This window comes from Coccidioides immitis (genome assembly GCF_000149335.2).
Source record: "Coccidioides immitis RS genomic scaffold supercont3.1, whole genome shotgun sequence".
NCBI lineage: Eukaryota > Fungi > Ascomycota > Eurotiomycetes > Onygenales > Onygenaceae > Coccidioides > Coccidioides immitis.
The window spans coordinates 6024965-6047332 of record NW_004504310.1 but is presented as its reverse complement, the minus strand read 5'-3'; the positions used below and the strand labels follow the sequence as shown (position 1 = coordinate 6047332).

Below are 22368 nucleotides of genomic sequence, written 5' to 3'. Positions count from 1 at the left end.
GTTTATTATTGAGTGATCTTTTACTCTGTACCTTGTGTAGAGTAATGAGAGCATCTCAGGCTACCCGACTCTTCCGTGTGGACCCAACAACACTCTTTCTGAATGAAACAATGTCTCGGCTCCATAGCAACATTGAAGAAAAAAAAAAAAAAAAAAAAGAGAAAGAAAAAGCACGCAGATATGAAGGCCGGAAGGTCCTGTGGATTGTTGCTTCACCACATCACAAACCCATCACCCACTTGAAATTAAAGTTTACTGCTTCCCTTCCTATGCAAACATGGTTGTGTTGTGATGTGATGGATGGATGGCAGGTCACGGATACCCATCCAACACCACGAACACATTCTTCATCGCACTCCTGTTCATTGGGACAGATAATTTTGGTCACTTTTCTCACAGCCTATTGTTATGTTCATGTGGAGGAAGCGCGCTTTTTGCGGACATACAGCCCATTCTTTCCTTTGTTATTCTTTTTTTTTTTTTCTCTCTCTCTTTAGAACCGTCCAAACCAGAAGCAGAGGCTACTTTGCATGAACAACAAAACATGAAAGGCATTCTTTCACGCCCAGAATGTTCCACCCGTCCCGTGCCTCCCCCACATATTGACTGACAGCAGCTAACCCCCTGGCGTACTTCATGCCCGGCTAGACCGGACTCGACAGCAGGGCCGCGGATTCTGGATATGCAACACAAATTCGCTTTCATTATGTGCTCTGTGGCACTGGACGTCCGCATAATATTTTTATTTGATGATCTCAACGCTGGAGATGTACCCTAGCATGCCATGCCATATCAGCATGACAAAATAAACACTTCGCATACTCTCTACAGAGTAAGTACTCAAGCCGCGAAGTTATCAAAAATCAAAGACGTAAAATTTTCTGAAGCCACCATCATCCGCTTATTTCGATGCATGCGGAGTCCTCAATAGGCAGGTGAGCGATATAGTTATCTCATCTGCATGCAGCGAGCCATGGGGCAAAAATGGGTTGGTTATCAGCTGCGATTTTCCAGAGAACAAGCTCCGCAAAGAGATAAGCGAGACCCTTGAAAGGGGACATGATGCTGATCTCGCCGTCCGTGCATCGCGACTAGACAATCTCTAAAATAGAACGCGTGTGCTCCATACAGAGTCATCCGTCATGCAAGAGACGAAAATGTGCAATGCATGCTCTCCAACAAAAAAAATTCTCCGAGTGAGGGTTAGATTCCGGACTCCGAAAGGGAGGAGTTTGCAGTCGTCCAACGGTGAATGGGGAACAGGGGGTTCGATCTGAGATCTGGTTCTCCTGTTGCTAACCTGACTCGACCAAAAAAAAAAAAAAAAAAGCCCCAAGCACTCAGCTTGAAAGCCATGAGCTCATCAACCCACAAAGCTGACGAAGCCTTTAGGATAAACAAACTCAGATTTCAGCTCTGCGATTCGCGGTTCGAGCAGCGATTTTCCATCTTGCGCTGAGAAGTCTCCAATGTGGCGAGAGTTAAAAACCCGCATATTTTATGTATTATTATGTCGACTTCCAGAGCAAAAGAGTCGGTTATCCGATCATCGCGATAAAAAAAAGAAAGAAAAGTCGAGAAAAAGTTTGGTAAATGACGCCTTTCGGTGGGGATGACGAGTCGGGAAGAAGGCGAATCGTAAGCGAGATCTTTGGGTGTTGGGCTGTTCCTGACAAGTGGCGCCGACTATCGAATCCCGGTTGATCCTATCGCGGGGACGCTAGCTTGCAAAAAGGAACGAGAGAGCGATCCCGAGCCAGGGGAAGGGAGTCGAGACGCTGGCAACCCTTTGCCCAGCGATCTGCCAAATCAGGGTCTAGATGTTTCCTAGCGCTAAGGGAGTGAAACGATGGTAACTCAAGATTGAAACGGGAGGTAATCCTGCCCAGGGGAGATGGAAAACAGGTGTTTGGTTTTCAAACCCCCAAAATTTAATAGGCTAACCTCTCTCTCTCTCTCTGTGTGTGTGTGTGTAAATGTGGGCTTGTTGCCAATGAACATGTCATCAGAGGGCAGCCAGATGTCCAAGGCGGGATGGAAACAACCTTTACACTCACACGGAGAAACTATCGTAATAACTCAACCAGCCATGCGGGTGGAATGCCAATCCCGAAGCCAATGGCTTGCCATTTCCACAGTTGAGTCAGTGCTTTGCTGGAATTGATGTGTAACTCTCAGGGCAAAACAAGGCAGAATGGATGGCCTATTAGAATTCAGCAGCCAGGCGACCAGAGAGAGATGTGCAGAAGGCGAGAAATTATTGGTATTTTGATCGAAATGAAGCACCAAAAGCCAAAAAAAAAAGAAACGGAGCGCACAATTGGCTGGCTGGCTGTTCTGCGCCCCTTGCATAACCACGGCAGAGGGACGGCGCCGCTCCCATTGGGCACCCCGGCGCCCCCCCGGTTGACCGCCCCTATTTTAGCAGCCCGCGCAAACCCCCCAAATTCCCTTTAAACCTTTCGCCTCCCTGTCCGCTTTCCCTCTCTTCTTCTCCCTCCTCTTCTCTCTTCTTCTTCTTTTCTCTTTTATCCCAACCTGCACCGCTCTTTAATCCCAAAAGACCACTCCTTTCCGGTTTATCAACCGAGTCCATTCGTTTCGCTCAGCCAAACCGCTCCAGTTTATACCCTCGCGCGTCTCGCACACCCCGAGCTTTTTAATCTTTACGTTGGTTTAATCGGCAATCCCGACCTTTCTAGACAAGATGCGTTTCTCTATCGCTGCTTCTGCCATCCTGGCCGCCGGTGCCACCGCGAGCTACGTCAACACCAATGCCACCTCCGTCGTCACTGAGGTTGTCACTGCCTACACCACCTTCTGCCCTGGCCCAACCACCCTCACCCACGGCACCAACACCTACACCGTGACTGAGGTCAGTTTCGCTTTCGTCCCCTTGTTTTCGCGGCTGTGTTTACTTTGTGTGTTTGGCAAACATTGGATGCCAAAGATAATAGCAGGATCCCACTGACAATAATTTACACAGGCCACCACTCTCACCATCACTGACTGCCCATGCACCGTCACTCGCCCAATCATCACCTCCACCGTCACTGAGTGCAACGACTGGTGAGTGTCCATAGGATATACCCCATGGAAGCTTACCCGTAACTGCTCACTAACTCATTCCTGCAGCCCCCCTGCTGCCACTGGCACTGGTGTCATCCCTCCTCCAGTCAACCCACCAGTCTTCCCCAACGGTACTGCCGTCCAGCCTCCCCAGCAGCCAAGCGGTACCGGAAACCTCCCAAGCAACACCATCCCAGCTCCCCCTGATTTCACCGGTGCTGGTTCCCGCGTCGTTGCCGGTGCTGGCGCTGGTCTTGCTGGTGTCCTCGGTCTCGCTTTCCTCTTGTAAATTTAATCCCTCCTGGAAAGTTACGGGGCGGTCTACGATGCTTGTAAAGAGAGCAGGGAGTGGTGCGAAAATGTGCATAAAAGATACAATCTCTCTTTTTACAATTGGGAGGCGATAAGGGGAGTGGCGTGTATGTGTGGAATTGTCCCAATGTTATCATGAACGTCTCAAATGTATCTACAGCAGATGGGCAACTTGGCGGCTATTTGCTTGTTGCTTTAATGGTAACATTGGTTTTACATAATATTTATGCTACCGTTAACGTGCTCTCTATCTCTATTTTGGGAATTTCTCGGCCAGCAGGTAAAGAGCAAAACGAGGATTTTTTTTGTCTTATGCCGATACCAATTTTGATCGTCCACAATCGCATAAGTTGCTTAGATTTGAGGCACTTAAAATCGTCGTTGAGCTGTGTGGACCAGGCGATGTGGCGCGGAGACTTCTGGCCCCTAAGAATGACCCGGAAAATCTCACAATACTCGTAAACCTGGGAGTCCAGAATCCTCCCATCCATCCTTGCCCGGGGCGGGGCGCCGTGTGACAGTCGGATGGATGATCTTTAGGTAGACACTACACTGATCGACAGCTCCATCACGGAGCATTTTTCGGGTTCGCTGCAATGTGCTCCGTGCGGGTGTGCAAGCCGGGATTCAGCCGTTCCATTCCCGATGCTCAGATCATTTCAAAAGAGGCCATTCAAACATACATCTTGTTGTACGGGGTAGGTATCCAAAGCACAGATGCTTACTGATACGTACCCAATATCCAGGACGACAATAACGCGTTTGGTGGCTAAGAAAGCTCCCAAACACTAACACGGGCGGAAATACGAATCATGTCCCTTCCGGGCTTTCCCGTTCATCTTCAGCGAATCCAAAATCCCATACCCCGTACTCCGCCCTCTGTACAATAACGATACTGACTTTTGCTGTTCGAAAGCGGGCGGGGGTTGGTGCGGTGTTCGTGTCGATCGGCAGAGGGTTTTTCGGGGTTACCGGAAGGCGTTGAAGAGATGACTATTCCGTACCGTATGGCATAGACGGCATTCTATGTGATGGGTTCAGGCACGCTTGCGGGATCGGTATTAAAACAATATCGAGCTGCTTCGGAACAGCAGCCGTGTTGTACAGAACTACATCAGCACTCGATTTTCGAACCGCATAGTGGAAGAATATCTGGCAGCTGTTGGGATTATATTGCCGCGAGGATATTCCGGAACGGGTAGAAATTGAGGGCAAGCCCAACCATTGTTTATCATATACTCCGCACAGATCTTCGGGTGGCATTTTCGTGCGCTGAGTTGGTTTTACTCAAGACTATGACGAATGGACTAGTGATACGATGAGCGACAGACCAATGAATTGACACCGCCCTCACCTTCTTCTATCAACGTCAGGCCTTGGGCTTCAACAAGCCCGACCTCGCCTTGATCTTCCCAATGTTCTCATTGTACGTCCAGCTGCCGGATGTGCTTCATACGTATCTGAAAATAATGGTCGAACCTCACTTCAGCCGACTACCTTTCGCATTTTGCCAGATCAGTCCGTTGTCCAAAGTGGCTTGAGGCTCTTGCTTCGAATATCTATATCTTGGTGAAGCGATATTGAGCTCGTGGCCTTCAATTTGTATCCGCAGAACATGTGGCACGCCCGAGACAGACGCACCACCACAGTGCAAACGCGACGTATTGCCCAATATTGCTGGGTACCGGAACTTTCGAAGTTGCTAACTGGGCAGTAACCTTGGGGAGTGCCTTTAACCTGGCATAATGCGTTGATCAAACTAGCACGATTGAAAAGCATCTTTGCTATGGAAAACTGTGGATACTCTTCAGCTCCAGTGGCGGTGGATGAGCCTTTCTTTCATTTGCAACAATCAGGCCCGGTCTCGCTGTGATGAGGCATCTAGACCTATAGTAAAGACTACAAGCAGATGCACGCTGCTCATCGTGCTCCCTGCTAGATAACGCGCAGGATACGGATTTGGATTCGTACACTGTAATGCGGTCTTACCCACTATTCTTTGACAGAGAACCAAATTGTTTCTAGCTTCAAGGGAAGTTCTTCGCGAATACTTTCATACAGGCAGACGCCGGCGGTACTTTCAATGAACAGCCCTTATCCGCATGCATATTGCGGGTGCGGCCAAACACACGCGGCAATTCTCTTTGACTCGGGGCCTGCCCGGAATGCCTTGACTATCAATTGAGCTCAGGAGGATTGGCAATTCCTGTATTCATGACCCCCCAGAGCAGCATGAACATGCTTTTAGGGGCACATTTTTTTCTCAATGCCCATGGGACTAAAGGGAGAACCTAAGTTTTTTGGGACTAGACCGGGTGGATGGAAGCCATGACATCCTGCAATTATCTAAGATATGGGCGGGATGGGAAATGTCTCATTATTGGGAGGAAGTAGTAGGAATTGAGAGGAATTAAGTAGAGTAGAAGGAGTGAACAAAGGATATTTGTAAAGGGAGAAAGGAAGAAGCTTTGAAACCTCTGCACTCCGTAGAGAGGGTAAATAACTGGTTAGCTAACGGGTAGGATTTAGTTGAAGATCACAAGGATGAGATGACATCGAAATAACAAATTGTTTCCATCCGGATACTCGCCATTCTGCTCTGGAAAGACGCATTGCTCAATACCCAGGCCGTGGCACAGTTGGTATTTACCTGGACTTCGCGCTACGGATGTGCAACATCAGCACCATTTACAGCAAGCCGTGGCTTTCTTCCTCATAAGTACCATCTCCCCTCCCATGAGGTGTAGCTAGGACCTAACTACATAATTAGCCATGATAGTCGCCACCCTTCTATGAGAGTACGATTGCATGGCCATACTATTTAAAGCGAAGTTGTGCCCAAGAGACCAGCGCAACAACATGGCAGATGGCGGTGATGCGCTGCCAGATTCTGAGCCGACCTGCGGCAGCAGTTCTCAAGAATATATCAAAGACCCTAGTAAACTTACCCCCGAGGAGCTGGTCATAGAGAAACAGCTTCGCTGGAAGATTGATGTATTGATCATGCCCACGATCATCTGTGTCTACTTGATGAATTACATTGATCGGTTTGTCTATCGATTTCCGTCGTTTCATTCGCCTTTCTAACAATAATCTAACGGGTGTTAAATAGCAATAATTATGCCGCAGCGCGACTACAGGGCCTTGAGAGGGATCTTAAATTGACGCCGTCACAGTACCAAACTGGCCTCTCCATCCTGTTTGTCAGCTATATCCTCATGCAAGTCCCATCCAATCTCCTGCTCAACTACGTTGGCCGGCCGTCTCTATATCTAGGATTTTCCACGATTGCATGGGGCCTTGTTTCAGCGTCTACCAGTCTCGTGAAGAACTATCCGCAAATTTTGGCATGTCGTCTTATCCTTGGATTCGTCGGTACGTTATGCGCCAGCATCGCTCCCTTTGACTTCATCAAGGCAGCTAACCGTCATCTCTGTCGACTAGAAGCCCCATTCTTTGCTGGTGTCCTGTTCTATCTTTCAAAATGGTACACCAAGAAAGAGCTGACTCTCAGAATGAGCATCTTTTATTCTGGCTCATTACTTAGCGGCGCATTTGGAAATCTGATTGCCGCAGGTATATTGAATGGGTTATCTGGAAGCTATGGCCTTTCTCCATGGCAATGGTTATACATCATTGAAGGCATCATCACCATTGCCATTGGGTCACTCATTTGTGTGATTCTACCAGATTTCCCAGACACATGGAGGCTTTTAACACCTGAAATGAAACGCGTCGCAAACCGGCGGCTTGCGATCGACGCCGCTGAAGCTGACATCGATGGTGAAGGCGGCATGAGTCAATTAACGGGTTTCAGACTGGCAATGACCGATATCAAAACTTACCTCCTCGCCATTGCCTACATGTCCATCACGGGAGCCAGCGGGTTCCAAAACTTCTTCCCTACACTCACAGGTACCCTCGGTCACAACGAGACAATTTCTCTCCTACTCGTCGCTCCTCCTTACATCTTCACGCTCGTATACAGCATTCTCCATTCCCGCATGTCCGATCGTCTTGGAAGTCGGTTCTGGTTCTTCATCTATCCCATTCCCATTTCGATCCTCGGATTCATTATTTTCATGACCACAGATTCGTTTGGCCCCCGGTATCTCTCGCTCTTCATCATGTGCTTCGTCTTCACGATGATGTCCACATGCTATTCCTGGGTCGCGGGAGCTATCCCGCGGCCGCCGGCAAAACGAGCCACTGCATACGCGTTTATTAACTCGGTAGGTAACTCGGCGAGTATATGGACACCGTACACGTATCGAGATCGAGATGCGCCCCAGTACCGGTTGGCACTGGGGCTATGCATTGCACTGCAGATGCTGGCGGGATTGATGGCCGTGGTGCTACGGTTGCATCTCATAAAGCAGAACTGTGCGTTGGAACGGACGGAACGTGAATGTGGAGGGCTTGTGGATGACGAGAGGATGAGGTTGATGTCTGCTGAGACAGAAGGGGTTGAAGTGGACATACCAGCGCCTCTCCCAAAGGGATTTCGTTATATGATTTGACCTGCCTGGTCGTTCTATTCACATAGACCCTCCCAAAATCCACCATGACGATGATAGCATAGGTCCATGCATAAATCTTATCCGAATCTCCACATCGAATCCATGGCTCCCCGAGTCCAGGAACCCGCTAGAGAGAGTTTCTGTTTTCCTTGTTTCCATCGGGAGTCGGAACAGAGCCGGCAAGTAAGCCGAATATCAGGCGATGATGCATTCCGATTTTATCCATGCAAGTCCTGGGAAATGCTCTGCATGCGAAATTGACCAAAAAATCATTATCTATGGAGTGCTCCATAAGTATACATATTTTGGGACCATCTTATGCCATGAATAATGAACCGATCATCCTGCTTGAGAGTATCATCACAAATACATAAATGCATACAATCAAAACAAAGCTCATGAGGCTGCTAAAGACATAAAAATTTTACAGATATCAAGAGCAACACACGCTAGAAAACATTCGCACAAACTTCAGCAAGTATATTCGCAATGCTTTACACAAAAGCGGGTAAATTTTTTAAAAAAAAAAAAAAAAAAGAGGAAAGGAAAAAGTCAATTTGGAGATATAAACTAAACTCACAAACCATTCACAGCCTACTTCTGGTCTGCATTTTCTCTTTGTCGGCAAAGTACTCCCTAATCTTCTCTCTCGCAACTTCCACGATCTCTGCATCCTCCACCGTCGGTGGCACGTTGACTTTATCGTCGAACTTGCCCACAGACGCGTTCTCGATCAACTCTCGCAATACTCGACGAAGGGTTTTCCCACTTCGTGTCTTGGGAATCATGCCTTGGCCCTGGATGATCCCGCCGAGAGAGGCAATGGCACCGATCTGCTCACGCACAAGAGCATTCACAGAGGTGGAAAACTCTTGCGATGGAACTGCGGGAAGCGGCGCCGACGGCGCATCGCGTAGGTGGATAAAAGCGAAAGGCATATGCCCTTTGATGGAATCGGGGATGCCGACGACGCATGCTTCGGCGATGGCGGGATGAGAGAGAATGGCTTGTTCGATTGCACCTAGATTTTCAGGTTAGCTTGCTGATGCCTTTTTTCAGGAGATGAGGTACAACTTGGAAACGGGGGTGGGGAGCCTTACCTGTGCTGAAGCGATGGGCAGCAACATTGATAATGTCATCAGATCGCGACATGACATGAATATAGCCAGACTCATCTATCATTCCTGCATCGCCGGTGTCTAGCCACTTGCCATCAAATCGTTTCAGGTACCCCTTAAAGAATCGCTCATCATCATTATAGAGGGTAGTGAATCCTGTTGGTGAAAGCGGAAGAGCAAGAACAATGTTACCCATTGTTCCTCTTGACACTTCATTTCCTTCATCATCAACAACACGGACATCAAACCCTGGCATAGGTTTCCCAGCCGAGCCTGGTTTGACCGGAAATGGCTTATGCGAGTCTCCGCTGCTATGGTCTAAGCCAATTGGGCTTCTCAACGCCAGGCCAGACATCGGCGAGCCAGATTCAGATGTCCACCAGTTATCAATCACCATTGAACCAGGTGCACCATGCTTATCTAGCAAGTTCTGATAAGCGCGTACAATGCTTGGCTCACTTCTTTCACCAGCCAAAAATATTCCTCTTAGGTGTCTCAAACCTTCACGCTTGCCCACTTCCTCAAACAAGCGTGAATCAGGATCATCTTTGCGAATTGCGCGGAGAGCAGTTGGGGCTGTGAAGAGAATATTGACTTTGTGTTCCTCCACTAGTCTCCAGAAGATACCGGAATCCGGCGTGCCTATGGGTTTGCCTTCATAAAGGATTGTTGTTGCTCCTGCTAGAAGTGGTCCATAGAGAATATATGAATGGCCGACAACCCAGCCGATATCTGAGGAACAAAAGATAACGTCGCCTGGACCTTTGATGTCAAATAAATATTTGATTGAAAGGTTAAGGCCAACAGCATGTCCTCCAGCCTCTCGGACTACTCCCTTTGGTAGACCAGTTGTTCCTACACAACAAACACATTAAATCTGACCCACTTTCTAAAATTTTTAAGAGAAATTCAAAACATACCGCTGGTATAAATGACATACAGACTGTCATTGCTCTTAACCGGCACTGCCTCTGCTCTGATTCCTCTATTTCTGGCGCTTTTCACGATTCTTTGCCAGTTTCGCTGGCCCTCCAGCTTCTGCATCGGGGCCCATCGTAGCTGGTCCCGCTGCCAAACTATGACCTTACTCGGCTTAAATGAACTTTTCGCGATGGCGCCTTCGACCAGCGGCTTATAATCAACCACACCTTTGCTGCCTTCAACACCGCACGATGCAGTCATGATGGCACGTGGCTTGGCCGCCTCGATTCGCTGCGCCAGTGAAGCCGCGGCAAATCCGCCAAAGACAGCGGCGTGTACCGCGCCCAGTCTTGCAATAGCAAGGCAAGCGTACAACGCTGCAGGGATCATGGGCACTATGAGAGTAATCACAGTTAGTTCGGACGCTGTCAAACACGAGGAAAAAGAGGGGGGGGTTTTTTTGAGCAAGCATACTGTATATCAGGACCACATCACCCTTCTTCACACCCTCCTCCCTCAAAGCGCCAGCCAGCACTTCTACTTCTTCAAGAAGTTGCTTATACGTGATTTTCTGCTTCAACCCAGTGACGGGCGATTCCCAGATGATGGCTACATTGTCTCCGTTGCCGTTACGGACGTGTCTGTCGACGCAATTGTACGCCGTGGATATCTCGCCGTCGGGGAACCAGGACCAGTGCTCGTGGCTTGTGCCGCTGGGCAGATGCTTTGTTGTTCGGCGAAGACTTGCGGATGGGGGTTTGTGCCAATGGAGGTGTGCTGCGTGATGGCCCCAGAAAGCTTCCGGGTCGCGAAGGGACAAGGAGTAAGTCCTGTCCTGGGGATGAGAGTCCATCGTTGTTGCGGTGTGGTGGTGGTGGTGGAGTGACGCGGCAAGTGAGGTTCCCCGCAAATCGCCGCGCAGGGCTGGAGACAAACGGGTATGGACGGACGACGCTCGTTGCGATGGATTTTGCGGTGATGAGAAGATTGCAGGTTCGACAGCGGGGAAGCGGGCCTTTTTAAGCTTCACATAGCTATATGTAGCAGTTGAAAGGAAGCGTGGGCGCCGAATGGCGGACAAGTTGCCGGGGAGGTGTCGCACGAAGCGCGGGTGCAATCACTGACAACGATGGGCAGCAATTGACGGACGGTGAATGCGGGGGCTTTCTCCAGGGAGGATCTCAGCCCGTCCAGAGATCAAGATTTGAAAGGTTCCGATGGATGGAAGTGGCTGACAGCAGAATAGTTATGGCGGCGGGCGTTACATCGTCAAAGGACATGGACATGCATAACGCTATTTATATACCGCCTGCAACCACTCATGGTAAAACTTCCCCTCGGCAATTCGTTGCTGCCAGGGAGCGCGGACGACTGTAAGTTCACGTTGGAGTCCCAGCTCCAGGTACATCTGCTGCACATGCTCTGGTAGTCATCATAGCTAGACACTCGACGGAGCAAAGTAAGCACGTCATCTGCAAGAGGGTTATTCAATGCCGTCGCGGCGCCCGGATGAAGGGGCAAACTGTTCAAGGGGGGCGAAAAACCCGCTTCAGGCACAAGGAGTTGACGTGAACCTTACTGACAAGCTAGTTAACTAGTTAACTACTCCGTAGTTTGTTAGATAACTAAACAGCAACTTGCTCAACAAAACGCCGAAGCCAGTTAAAAAGTCTCGGGCGCGTCCAACATATCAAAGTACAGCAACATAAAGCAGGCCTCTTCACCTTCCAGCCAGGATTCTGTATAGTTACTATTGTTATTTTTTCACTATAGTTTTATGCAGTCTGGGATAATGAAGCCTACTTAACAGCTTGCCTCTCGGGATTTACCAAGTATACAGAATACACATAAAAAAAAAAAAAAAGAAAAACACCTTGTACGAGTTTGACCGAAACAATATAGAAAAGGACAAATGAATTTCAAGACAAATTCGTATAACTCTACATTTGAGAGAGAAAATGTTACATCCTCCCCTCCATCGCTTCCGTCCTCACTGTTCCGCCTACTTACCCCCGAGAGTTCGGCCAGCAGTCCTCTCTTCTTTTTCTTTTTCTTTTTTTTTTTTTTTTCCGTCGCGGAGAAACGGAGATCACAAACTGTTCGTCACTCAACTCAAATAAGCGCACTGCTTCGGATGCAAGCCGAATTGCGTCCCTCAGATCATCACCTTAACCGTAGACTCGGCCGGTAGCTATCACCCAAGCCGGCTACGGTCCGGTTCACCGCGGATAGACGGAGGAAAGGGGACCCTCTCTTTTGATGGGTTCACATGCGATAGCAAATTCAAAATAAATAGTCATAAAATACTAGAAAACTACGAGTTATGAATAAATAAATAAATAAAAAGGGGATGCGGTGTCATTAAGTCAAGTACTTCGTGTGTACACATACATATATAGTACCTCAAAAAGCAAGCCAAAGAAAAGCGGAGAGACCAAGAACTACTACTACTGGATAATCGCGGGTATATAGCTATCATTGGTATCAGAGGGGCGATACAGAAAAATTGAAAAAAAAAAAAAAAAAAAAGAAAGAAAGAAAGAAAAAGCAAAAAAAGGGTTCTACTACTGCTATCTTCAACAACGCAGTGGGGGGTTTACCCTCTGATACAAGGGGGACAAACTGTCTAGTCGTCCACAAGGTGCCAGCCATCATCCAACCATTTCCCTCGAATTTGTTGCAAAAAGGAAGAGAAATGTAAGTAGGCTCTTTTTTTTTTCGCTCCGCCTCATCCTCCTCCTTCTTTTCTTTTTTTTTTCCCCTTCCCTTTTCATTGTCTCTGAGACCTCCTTTGAAACCACAAACAGCTCCTGCATGACATTTGACTGGAAGACCAAACATTCAGAGAAATCACCTCTATCGTAGTTGGTATATCAAAAAGGAGATCCCCAAAAAAAAAAAAAAAAAAAAAAAAAAAAAAAGGCAAACAGTCCAACAGCCCAGGGGTTCCACGATATAAACACTGACGGGATGCGCAAAAAGAAAAAGCAATGAAAAATAACAAAAAATAAAATGGAACCCATGACGCCTCAGCTAAGGAAAAGGGGAGGGTGAAGGGGAGCATAAACTTAAAAAAAGAGACCCAATATAAACGAGAATGCATCATTCGTATCCCAGAGCAAAACCGGTCATTGTTCAATTCGATCATCGCGTCCCCAGAAAGGATCTGGGGTGAGAGAGGGTAAATAACGGAAAATTTGCTTCAAACTGCGCCGTCATAAATGCAGGAAACCGTACCGAGACAAAAGCTGGGGGAGGAATGAAGCTATGCGCATCCAAGATGATATCGTAAGGAGAGATGGGGAAATTGTTCTTTTTTTTGGTTTTGGTTCCTTTTCTTTTTTTCCTTTTTTTTTAAGTAGCAAAAGGGGGGAGGGGGAAGCGAGGCGACCACGAAGGACTAGGGAGTCGGGATGGTAGTATAACTATTAATGGAAGTGCCGGGAGTCAAGCAATCAAAAGATCCTGCACTTCAAGCCACTGCGGGTCTCCTTGCGGTTTGTCCCAAAGGACCTCGTATATTTGGCGCCAGTGGGTGCGCATGCAGCACCATATGCGGTGCCTCGCCTGTCTAGATGCCGTGTAGAGTGCTGAGTTTGCTGAAATTGGTGCTGTTGCTGCTGTTGTCGGAGGAGTCGCACAACGTCGAAAAACGCTTTCTCAACGTTAATGCAGTTCTTGGCGGAGGCCTCAACGAATTCGCAGCCAAGGTCCCTTGCCAGCCCGTACCCTTCCTGCGAGGAAACAGCCCGCTCAACTGCTTTATCACACTTGTTTCCGACCAGCATGACGGGGACGGGCTGGGGTGGCCCTGAATTGGAGCCATTCATCTGGGATGAGAGGTAGCCGGCGCCAGTTGGTGAGCCGGAGCTCGCGGATTCCTTCACAAGCTGGATTTGGTTGTAGAATTTCTGTATGCTGGTGAACGAAGACCGGGATGTAATGCTGTACACGAGAACGAAGCCCTCGCCATCTCTAATCCACTGGTCACGCAGCGACGTATACTCCTCTTGACCGGCCGTGTCCAGTACCTCCAGCATGCATAGTTGCTGATCGATCACGACTTGCTTTCTATAGGAATCCTCGATGGTGGGATCATATGTTTCGACGAAGTGATTCAAACACAGCTACCCTCGCAATTAGTCAATGCGAAATGGGAACGAAAAATAAAGACAAGCATGAAAATTTAAAAAAGAAGAGAGACGATGCGAACCTGAATTGTAAGTGCTGTCTTCCCAACACCTCCGTCTCCCAACACCACCAACTTATATAACTTCATTTTTCCTGTCATGGCTGCAACGGCTTTCTGTTCACTGTAGCGAAGGAATTAAGGAAGGATCGATGAGAAGAGGGCCCCGTCAAACCACAGCAAACACTGATACTCGAAGTTGGAAGCCGAAATTCTCTCGACTAAATTTTGCAACGATTGAAGGGTGTGTGATTTGTACGAGGACCTAGGGTAGCGGCGATAAATGATCGATCTATCTCTGCAGATTTGTCAGGAACAAATTCGCCCATGTTGGAGAAAACATGAATTTCTTTTTCTTTTTTTTTTTAATGAAGAAAAAACAAAAGCTAAAAGCAAAAGAAAAAAAAAAGGATAATAGTTGAAATGCATCCTGCTGAGGTTACGACTTCTGAAAGAGATAGACGGCGTTGGGTAAGAGAGAGAGAGAGAGAGAGGGGGAGAGGTGTAGGTGGTTGCTTCGGACTCAACCGAGGGCAGGCGATAGGGAGACAATAGCAAACACGGACCAGGGAGCTGCAGATGGTGATTGATCCTGGAATGCAGGGCCGGGTGAAAGCATAGCAAACGGGAAGAGAACCTACCCTCGGCACCAGCAGCGAAAGAATACCTTCAAGAGGTTACACACAGCAAAGACGGACTCCTCAAAAAAGAAAGGCGATTCTTTTCTTTTCCGAACGAGTCGACGGTTGCAGCAAACGGATAAAAGAGGGAATTGGCGAAAATGAGAGGATTCAAGGGGTCGAACGGAAAAGAGAGAGAGAGAGAGAGGGAAGAGAGGGGAAGAATGAAGATGAGAGAGAGAATGCTGCGTTTTGGGGTGGTGGTGGTGGTGGAGGAGGTGGAGGACGGGGAGGCGTTGAGATAAGCCGGGCTGCGTCTTTGCAACTCTTTCGGTGGCTGATGGAACCGCACGCACACGTGAGAGAAGGCCCGCGAAAGCCGGTGGCGAACCTAGTTTAAAGCTGCGCAGCCAGAACGTAGTCTCGGGTGCAGTGTGGGTTGGTCCTTTTTTTTTTTTTCTTTTTTTTTTCCTTTCCTTTTTGCCTCTGCTAGTTCACAACGGAAGAGAGAGGAAGGCGGAGCGGAGGGTCGCCGTGGAGGAGGAATGGATTATGCTTCTTTTTGTTGGCGTCTTCGAGGAGCGTGGACTGCTCAGATCGGAACGGTGAGGAACAGGGTGGAATGACGAGAGACACCAGGCTAGCAGCAGTGAAGCATGGATGGGCTGTTAAAAGAAGAACAGTGGAGGAGCGGGGAGGAACCCTCTGTGGGTTGGCGTTCGATATAACTATGTATGGTCGGAGGATGCTCGCCTGTCTTTGGCTGAAATGCGATCTCGGCCACTTCGGTGCGGAAAAAACCACGTGGGTCTGGCTTTTTTACCGTGTGGTGTCGCTTGTTGGTTTGGCTGCTGTGCGGTGATCTCCTTATCACTGGAGAAGAAATAATTGCTTTTTTTTTTCTCTCTCAGGAGGCAGATCGACACGAGAACGAGATGGGAGGGAGACGCAGGGAGTAGAGAGAGAGAGAAAGAGAGAGAGGAAGAGAAGGGGGGGGAAGAGCCGGAAAAGAGTAAGCAGCAGATCCCAGCAGTTCCTCCGGCGGGCGCAATTAAGAGCAGCAGCTAGTTATTTAGTCGTAGCATGTACAGAGTGTGTACAGAGAGTACAGGCAAACATTTTACCATACAGGATTGAAAGTGGATTGGAAAGGGGGGGCGGTTCTTTTTTTTCTTTTTCTCCACCAGCGGAGTCCCGACACCAGTATAGATGCTTTTGAGGGAAAAAAAAAAAAAAAAAAAAAAAGAAGAGAGAGAGAGACAGAGAGACCGCCCACACGCGCGCATGTCGGGAAGGGGGGGGAAAAGAGAATACGGCTCGAGCTAAAAGGGCGACATGTGGGAAAGAGGAGTGGGTTAGAACTCCGGCTACGCTGAATTATGGACACCCGCTGGCTGCTCCAATTGGCCCCGAATGCCTGCGGATGGGGAGAAGCTCGAGGAAATTCTCAGACCAGCGGGAAGCGAGTCCCCTTAGTTGAAACTTTCTACAATCATTCTGGAGCAGAATTGTGGATTGGCAGTCGATTCTAGCCGCTTTGGGACTTTGCTCGACGGATGCCTTCTTGTACCAACATCTGTAGTTGAGAGAGGTAAACAAGTAAATAAATAAATTAAAAAAAAGGAAAAGGAAAAAAGACGACGTTGAGGAGAGGGGGGAGGATAATTTACTCCGTCTGTACGTGTAAAAATTCTATGTCCAAAAAGGCCATTGTGCCCAGAGCGCGTCCACTCCCTAGTCGGCGAAGGAGTCGTGGGCAGAGCAGCAGCGGGCCGTGTGCAGCTGGACGGCGAGCAGCGAGACTGAGTACGTAGTGGTGCGGGCGGGACTGACACACAGGAGGGAAAGCCGAGAGTTTCCAACGGTTCTGGAACAGCAGGCGCAGAGCCTGTTAGTCAGCGACGTTTGAGAAATACGCATGCTGATTGGTTATCAAGCCTGTCCCTCGGGGAGGGAGCAGCCAATCACAGCCGGTTGTGGCGCTGCACTTTCCCCCACAAAGCCCAATAGGAAGGTTACCGGCTAAGGAATTAGCGGAAGTATTCCACGCCCGCTCCTTCCCTTCCCTTTCCCCCCCGGGCCAGAATGTTAACGTATTATGTCATCCAACTGCTTGCTTGCTTGCTTGCTGCGGCTGCTTGTTGTTGTTGTTGTTGTTGTGCAGTGAATGGACAACTCAAGGGAAAAAAAATGCAACTTTCCTGCAATGCAATGCAAGGTTAATGCGGTGCACGAGGCAATCAACCCGGTCGAGCCTGCCAAGAACGCTGGCCGCCTTGGAGATCGCGCCTCGCTCTTCATACGAGCTTGATGTTAAGGTCTCGCTGTGTACCTTCCACTTGCCACCACACCCCCGACGCACGCTCCGGAAACCATTGGATTCGCCGTGTTTGCTGCTCTTCGGGGGGAGTACTGCATGGCCCGAATTCATCCATGTACGCATGTACACTGCCATCGCCGGGCAAGCCTCCAGGCGTGAAATATTCGAAAATGCTGCCGTCAGCCGCCCGTGACCGCTGCTGCACTTGCGGCATTGATACTACGAAGAAGGTTGTGGGAAAAAAAAGCATAATCGAGATGATCTTCCAACCGGCCTAGTCCTCCAGCGGTATCCGATGCACATATATACTTTTAACCTGATTCTTATTTTTTTTATTTTTTGTTTTTTTTTGCCCCATGCGAGGCATCTCATAAGCATGCACGGCTTCGGGCCACCCCATCGCCCTCGATTCTGGCCCTTCTCCCAGCTTCCCCCGCAGTGGCGAAATTCTCGCGTTTGAGCTTTGTCCAATGAGCCGCACGTTGCACCCGGGCTTTTGCAGTCCAGCACGGCAGAGCATGGACAGCTTTCAGGCACCCCCGGCGGCCAAAATGCGCCCGTTGATAGGCCACCTGAGAGTTTGGTTAAGACTCCGGTCGCCGCCTGGGCAAGAGAGTCTTCCTGCTTGGGAAAAATGCAGCTTCGCCTTTTCCTTCCAAATCCTCTTTCCCCTCAACTGTTCTGCACGAGAGGAATGCCGATCATGCTTAAAACTTAGGCGCTCTCCACTATCAAATCCACCACACTGATCGCCAGCCTCCAGGGGCTTGGTTAAAACAAAATTCTTTTCGTTGTCGAATTTTCTTTTTTAATGAGTGTATCAATAAGCTTTGGCCTTCCCCCTTCCCCCCTCTCTCCCTTTGTAAATCACTCTCGCTTGCTTCTGGGTTGAAAATCCAGAAGGTTCCTCCTCGCTTCCGTGACATTCGCTGGATCCCTCTTCCGAGACTGCGACCAGTATTTGCCGTACCTGCAGAGTGGAAGCCACCCAACTTACGGAGTACAGAGTTTTCGATTACGATCCTTGAGATGCCATGCAGATCGGGGGAGGGATTGGCCAGGAGTCTGCTTTCTTCCTCCCTCAGGGGGTTTACCTGCATCTATCTACCCGTGTTACAGGTCTGTTTAAGGTCGAGCACACGCCGATAGACTCCGCTCGTACTCCGTACATCATCGACATCATATTGGTACCGAAATGGTACCCTGCGCACCACCGGAGCACCCAGGCCACAATCATCAGTGGCTAACTCTACTGGGAACAAGTCTTCGGCTGGAAGAACGCTCGCCGTTGCGAAAGCCCTTTCGCAGTCAAAACGGGAAAGAAGCGGGTTCATGTCGGAAATGTTAGCATTGAGCGATTGCATTGTCTGCGTATGCCATCCTTGCGAGGTGGTACGCCGTGCTCTCAGAATTATTTGACACCCGACCACGATCCAACACACAACACTTTTAACTATAGGGCGGAAACCCGGTATCGAGAGAAAGCGAGATGGATGTCCCCCAGATCTCTCATATTTACCTGCATGAACCATGTTTGTATGTGTACGTGTTCTGTTGCATTTGGTTTGGAGGCCTGCAATGCAGCCTCTTGAGAATGCATAAAACAATGCGAGCCCCTATGCACCAATATGATCTTTAATTTTGATTTTTTTTTTTTTTTCTCCTTCCTGGCCTAGAGATATGCACGTCCACCTAACTATAACAACTCTAATAAGGTGCTAGGAACAATTGTCCTCATGAACAGCTTCCTAAAGAGATTGTTTCCAGGGATGGTATGAATACGGAACTCTGAAGTTTGGCTAGCGATATCTAAATTGCCAGAAATTTGGTGCAAACTTCAAGGCTAAAACTCTGTGAAGGATTTCCCTCGCTCCAAGCTTCCGCTTCTTTGATAATAAGGTTAACCAGCCCGAACCTGAGTTCCATCCTTGCAGATATTTTGCCTTTTTCCCTCCGTATCTTGGGTTGGGAGAAGTGCGTATGTAGGTACAGTGCGGAGCCCCTTGACAAATTTTACAGATACCGCTGACTCTCACCATATCTTGGCGGGATGAATGACAAATGGATGCGAACCCGGGTGTGCGGCCATGCCGCCATGGAAGATATGGCTGACCTTTGGTGAGACAGATCAAGCAGAGCTGATTTCATCCGCAACCGGCAAAATCCAGCGACCTAACCCACGCCAGTCTGGGGTTCCCTGGTCAGAATGGCCAAGTAGAAAAACGTGGATGAGTGTGCGCAGTCCGGGGTGAGCGGTGGACCTGCCCGTTAAATCTACCCGTCGTGTATCACCCGCTAATGCGACCTTGGAAAGGAAAAGCGCAGATCAAACCTGTGCTTCCTCTTGACATTGGTCAGTTTGACAAATTACCTTTTTTTTTTTTTTTTTTTTCTCTTGCAGACTGCCGCCCAGTTACACTTTACTTCATGTTGGACTTGGGAGTGCTGCTGCTGCTCTTGACCAGGTTGGATTTGAGAGTCCGATTCACGGAAAGGTTAATGTTACCCATCTGATGTTGTGCGTTAGTTAACTGTTTTGGCCTGGAGAGAAAGGACCTGTATTTTGAGCTTTGAGCGTTTTGGGAGTGGGGTGGACGGGGAGCACAGCAAAGGAACAGAAAATTGCGAACCCTTCTTTTTTCTTTATTCTTTTTTCTTTTTTCTTTGCCCTCCCACCTTTAGCCACCAAAGTTTGCTGGAAGAAAAAAACAAAAAGAAAAGAAAAGATTTTTTTTTTCTCACTCGTCTTGGCCCCTGTCCCTTGTCGTCTTCCACGCTGCATCTATCGTGTCCGCCTACACAAGGGACACAGACATTCTTAACTCAACCCTGGAGGAAAACGGCGTGTAATTCTCCGGCTTACCTCGCATTTTCTCACCTCGAAGTCCCTGTGCCGCGTGTGTTTTCGCAGCTGGAATCTCGTTTTGCTTCATAGCCCCCGGGGCGCACTCTACCAAGAAAGTCTGGCGCAACCTCTTGCGCTTTTTGTTTTTTCTTTTCTTTTCTCCCTTGTTTCTCACGACAAGGTATAACTCGGTACATGCGTTCGGGATTGTCTGAGTGGTTTCCGACATAAAGCGCCCTTTTTTCTCCTTCCTTTCGTTCCTTCAATTGCTCTCTTGAGGTGGCCGCAATTACCCTGGTTTTTGGAGCGATTGTTGAAAAACGGATTGGGGAGGCTTTCATTTCAAAGTTTCTTTGTTTTCAGAAGTCCTGGATGGTGTACTTCTGCTGTAGAACCCTGGAAGACTATTCTGGGGAGCAGGTGCTGGGCCGTGCGAACCCTTTTTTCTTTTTTTTTTCTTTTTCTTTTTTTTTTTTCAGATTGCGAGACGATGATTGCTCGTATGCTCGCTTACGGGCTCATCACTTGATCTGCTAGATGATCGGCGGTTGAAGGCCCGAGATCAGAGGCCAGGGTCCTCTTTGAGTGGAGCTCCGTTCGTGAAGCCGTTGATGCTCGCGGCTAGAAACTTCTATGGAGTTTGTATGTTGACGATCGCGATGTGGGAGGCACTCAACGACTCGCCAAATGGTTGAATTGTGGAGTTCCATGTGCAAACGGTCGGCAGCTTCGAGGATTCATTAATGTATGGGCCTTTTCTTACGACGCTTTGCTCTGTAGGTTGAACGCTATATCAATGTTAACTGGTTATATGAGGGTTAACTCCCTCCGTGCTCTTCTAGCTCTCTTTTCCAGAAGCGGAGACACATTTCCTAATGCCTCTTTTTTTTTTTTTGGGGGGGTGTTTTCCCACATATCGTGATATGTGGAAGGACTCCTTACGGCAAAGGTGCGTGATGATGGTGTTTATTTATGCGTGAGTGGAGATTTTGTGATTAAGCATTCTATGATGGATTCGTTGAGGAATCTCCTGTTCTACATACAGGTCTGGTACTCATATTCTTGCCGTTGACACTCTTTCATATGAAGACCTAGAGGAGCTATTGAGAAGGCTACCAAAGGGACTAGTTTGCAGTTTTCTACTTTGCGATGTGCTAACATCCAGCAAATCAATTCAACGACGCTACAAGGTTGATCGACCACTCTACGCATCTGTGATGGGCGGGAGGATGTGTGGTGCCGGGCCAGCAGGCACAATGGAGAATGGGACCTGCATTCGCCTGTTTGTCGAAAACAGATATCCAAGTTTAAACTGCAAAAAAGAACACGATCAGTTCCGGCCATGGAGAGGGTTCTGAAACTGTTTTCATAAAAGGGGAGCTAAAAGAGAAGCTTACGGCGTCAAAATTAGTCGTCTTTTTGAAAGCTCCTCCGTTTGTCTTCTCTGACTCGTCCCAATACAATCGTCTGAGCCATCTATCGATGTGCGGATAGTCGTGACGAATCATTTTCAAGTTGCACCGGAAGGTATGGTAGTATGCGACATCGAACCGTACAATCGTTGGATACAACCGAATGTCTGCTTCGGTGATATGCTCCCCGAACAGGTACGGTCCATGTCCCCGCTCACTCAGATGCTTTTCCAGTCGATCCAGCGATGCGAACAGAGGGTAGATGTTCTCGTCATACGCTTCCTGAGTGGTCGCAAACCCTGTCTTATACACCCCGTTGTTCACAGAATTATAAACCCAATCATTCATATCATCAATCTCCTTCCTCAAACGTTCCGGATACAATCCTCCACCGGGCCTATTCGCCTCTCGCAGCTGCTCCGGGAGCAGGTCGTCAAACTCAGTATACAGCATCCGAATAATCTCGCTACTCTCATTGTTCACAATTGTTTCCTTCTGCTTGTCCCACAGCATCGGCACCGTGTATCGTGCCTGGTAGTCCGGGTCTGCCTTGAGATATAATTCCTTCAGGTACTGGAAACCGTATATGGGATCCTTTTCAGCGGAACCGAGCTCGCCTGTGAACTGCCATCCTTCAGGGCTCATTCGTGGATCGAGGACAGCGAGCTGGATGATGGGTTCTAGGCCTTTGAGGGAGCGTACAATGTTGGCGCGATGGGCCCATGGGCAACCGTATGTGACGTAGAGGACGTAGCGGTCCTTTGCTGGCGGGAAATCGGCGCCGGGGGAGCGGGAGATGGTGGAGCGGAAGGAGGCGACTTGGCGGCGGAAACGGCCGTCTTGGCCGGCTTGTTTGTAGATAGGAGCGTCCTAATTCTCATAGGAGAGTGGAATTAAATTTGGGGATTCTTGACAGTTTTCAAGGTTGAATTGGTGGTGCGGGTGTGATGGCGGTGTTGGATTGGGTACCTTGTCAGCCATGCCTCAATAACGCAACAGTCTCACACTTTAAAATCTGCCTATTTGCTCGTCGCTGGATTTC

The 22368-nt window shown here is 48.7% G+C and overlaps 10 protein-coding genes across 10 annotated transcripts; 5 read left to right on the top strand and 5 right to left on the bottom strand.

Annotated features, from left to right (window-relative positions):
• Positions 1 to 784: 784 nt before the first annotated feature.
• Positions 785 to 1106, top strand: CIMG_12818 (uncharacterized protein; the record flags this gene model as incomplete). Its single annotated transcript, XM_004445805.1, has 2 exons — positions 785 to 832; positions 888 to 1106. The coding sequence occupies 2 exons, from the start codon at positions 785 to 787 to the stop codon at positions 1104 to 1106; spliced, it is 267 nt and encodes an 88-aa protein (XP_004445862.1).
• A 1377-nt stretch (positions 1107 to 2483) lies between these two features.
• Positions 2484 to 3625, top strand: CIMG_00925 (uncharacterized protein). Its single transcript, XM_001247153.2, has 3 exons — positions 2484 to 2875; positions 2987 to 3069; positions 3136 to 3625. Exons 1-3 carry the CDS (start codon positions 2708 to 2710, stop codon positions 3356 to 3358), a joined length of 474 nt encoding a protein of 157 aa, XP_001247154.1. The 5' UTR covers positions 2484 to 2707; the 3' UTR covers positions 3359 to 3625.
• Positions 3626 to 3828: 203 nt separating this feature from the next.
• CIMG_10646 (uncharacterized protein) lies at positions 3829 to 4644 on the bottom strand (the record flags this gene model as incomplete). Its single annotated transcript, XM_012358847.1, has 3 exons — positions 3829 to 3928; positions 4117 to 4150; positions 4386 to 4644. The coding sequence occupies 3 exons, from the start codon at positions 4642 to 4644 to the stop codon at positions 3829 to 3831; spliced, it is 393 nt and encodes a 130-aa protein (XP_012214270.1).
• A 1596-nt stretch (positions 4645 to 6240) lies between these two features.
• On the top strand, positions 6241 to 7901 carry CIMG_00926 (MFS transporter; the record flags this gene model as incomplete). The annotated part of the gene is made up of 2 exons (XM_001247154.2): positions 6241 to 6428; positions 6494 to 7901. The coding sequence occupies 2 exons, from the start codon at positions 6241 to 6243 to the stop codon at positions 7899 to 7901; spliced, it is 1596 nt and encodes a 531-aa protein (XP_001247155.2).
• Positions 7902 to 7946: 45 nt separating this feature from the next.
• On the bottom strand, positions 7947 to 11190 carry CIMG_00927 (acyl-CoA synthetase). The gene is made up of 4 exons (XM_001247155.2): positions 10415 to 11190; positions 9940 to 10335; positions 9002 to 9874; positions 7947 to 8922 (listed from the first exon to the last, which is right to left on the bottom strand). The coding sequence occupies exons 1-4, from the start codon at positions 10791 to 10793 to the stop codon at positions 8489 to 8491; spliced, it is 2082 nt and encodes a 693-aa protein (XP_001247156.1). The 5' UTR covers positions 10794 to 11190; the 3' UTR covers positions 7947 to 8488.
• Positions 11191 to 13253: 2063 nt separating this feature from the next.
• Positions 13254 to 14925, bottom strand: CIMG_00928 (small GTP-binding protein). Its single transcript, XM_001247156.2, has 3 exons — positions 14696 to 14925; positions 14154 to 14427; positions 13254 to 14067 (listed from the first exon to the last, which is right to left on the bottom strand). Exons 2-3 carry the CDS (start codon positions 14229 to 14231, stop codon positions 13396 to 13398), a joined length of 750 nt encoding a protein of 249 aa, XP_001247157.1. The 5' UTR covers positions 14232 to 14427; positions 14696 to 14925; the 3' UTR covers positions 13254 to 13395.
• Positions 14553 to 15817, top strand: CIMG_12817 (uncharacterized protein; the record flags this gene model as incomplete). Its single annotated transcript, XM_004445804.1, has 4 exons — positions 14553 to 14600; positions 14751 to 15107; positions 15243 to 15553; positions 15661 to 15817. 4 exons carry the CDS (start codon positions 14553 to 14555, stop codon positions 15815 to 15817), a joined length of 873 nt encoding a protein of 290 aa, XP_004445861.1.
• Positions 15818 to 16681: 864 nt separating this feature from the next.
• Positions 16682 to 17283, bottom strand: CIMG_00930 (uncharacterized protein; the record flags this gene model as incomplete). The annotated part of the gene is made up of 2 exons (XM_001247158.2): positions 16682 to 16771; positions 17053 to 17283. The coding sequence occupies 2 exons, from the start codon at positions 17281 to 17283 to the stop codon at positions 16682 to 16684; spliced, it is 321 nt and encodes a 106-aa protein (XP_001247159.2).
• A 1873-nt stretch (positions 17284 to 19156) lies between these two features.
• On the top strand, positions 19157 to 19600 carry CIMG_12816 (uncharacterized protein; the record flags this gene model as incomplete). Its single annotated transcript, XM_001247159.2, has 2 exons — positions 19157 to 19317; positions 19471 to 19600. The coding sequence occupies 2 exons, from the start codon at positions 19157 to 19159 to the stop codon at positions 19598 to 19600; spliced, it is 291 nt and encodes a 96-aa protein (XP_001247160.2).
• Positions 19601 to 21025: 1425 nt separating this feature from the next.
• On the bottom strand, positions 21026 to 22361 carry CIMG_00933 (glutathione S-transferase omega-like 2). The gene is made up of 3 exons (XM_001247161.2): positions 22296 to 22361; positions 21312 to 22196; positions 21026 to 21226 (listed from the first exon to the last, which is right to left on the bottom strand). The coding sequence occupies exons 1-3, from the start codon at positions 22305 to 22307 to the stop codon at positions 21119 to 21121; spliced, it is 1005 nt and encodes a 334-aa protein (XP_001247162.1). The 5' UTR covers positions 22308 to 22361; the 3' UTR covers positions 21026 to 21118.
• Positions 22362 to 22368: the final 7 nt, after the last annotated feature.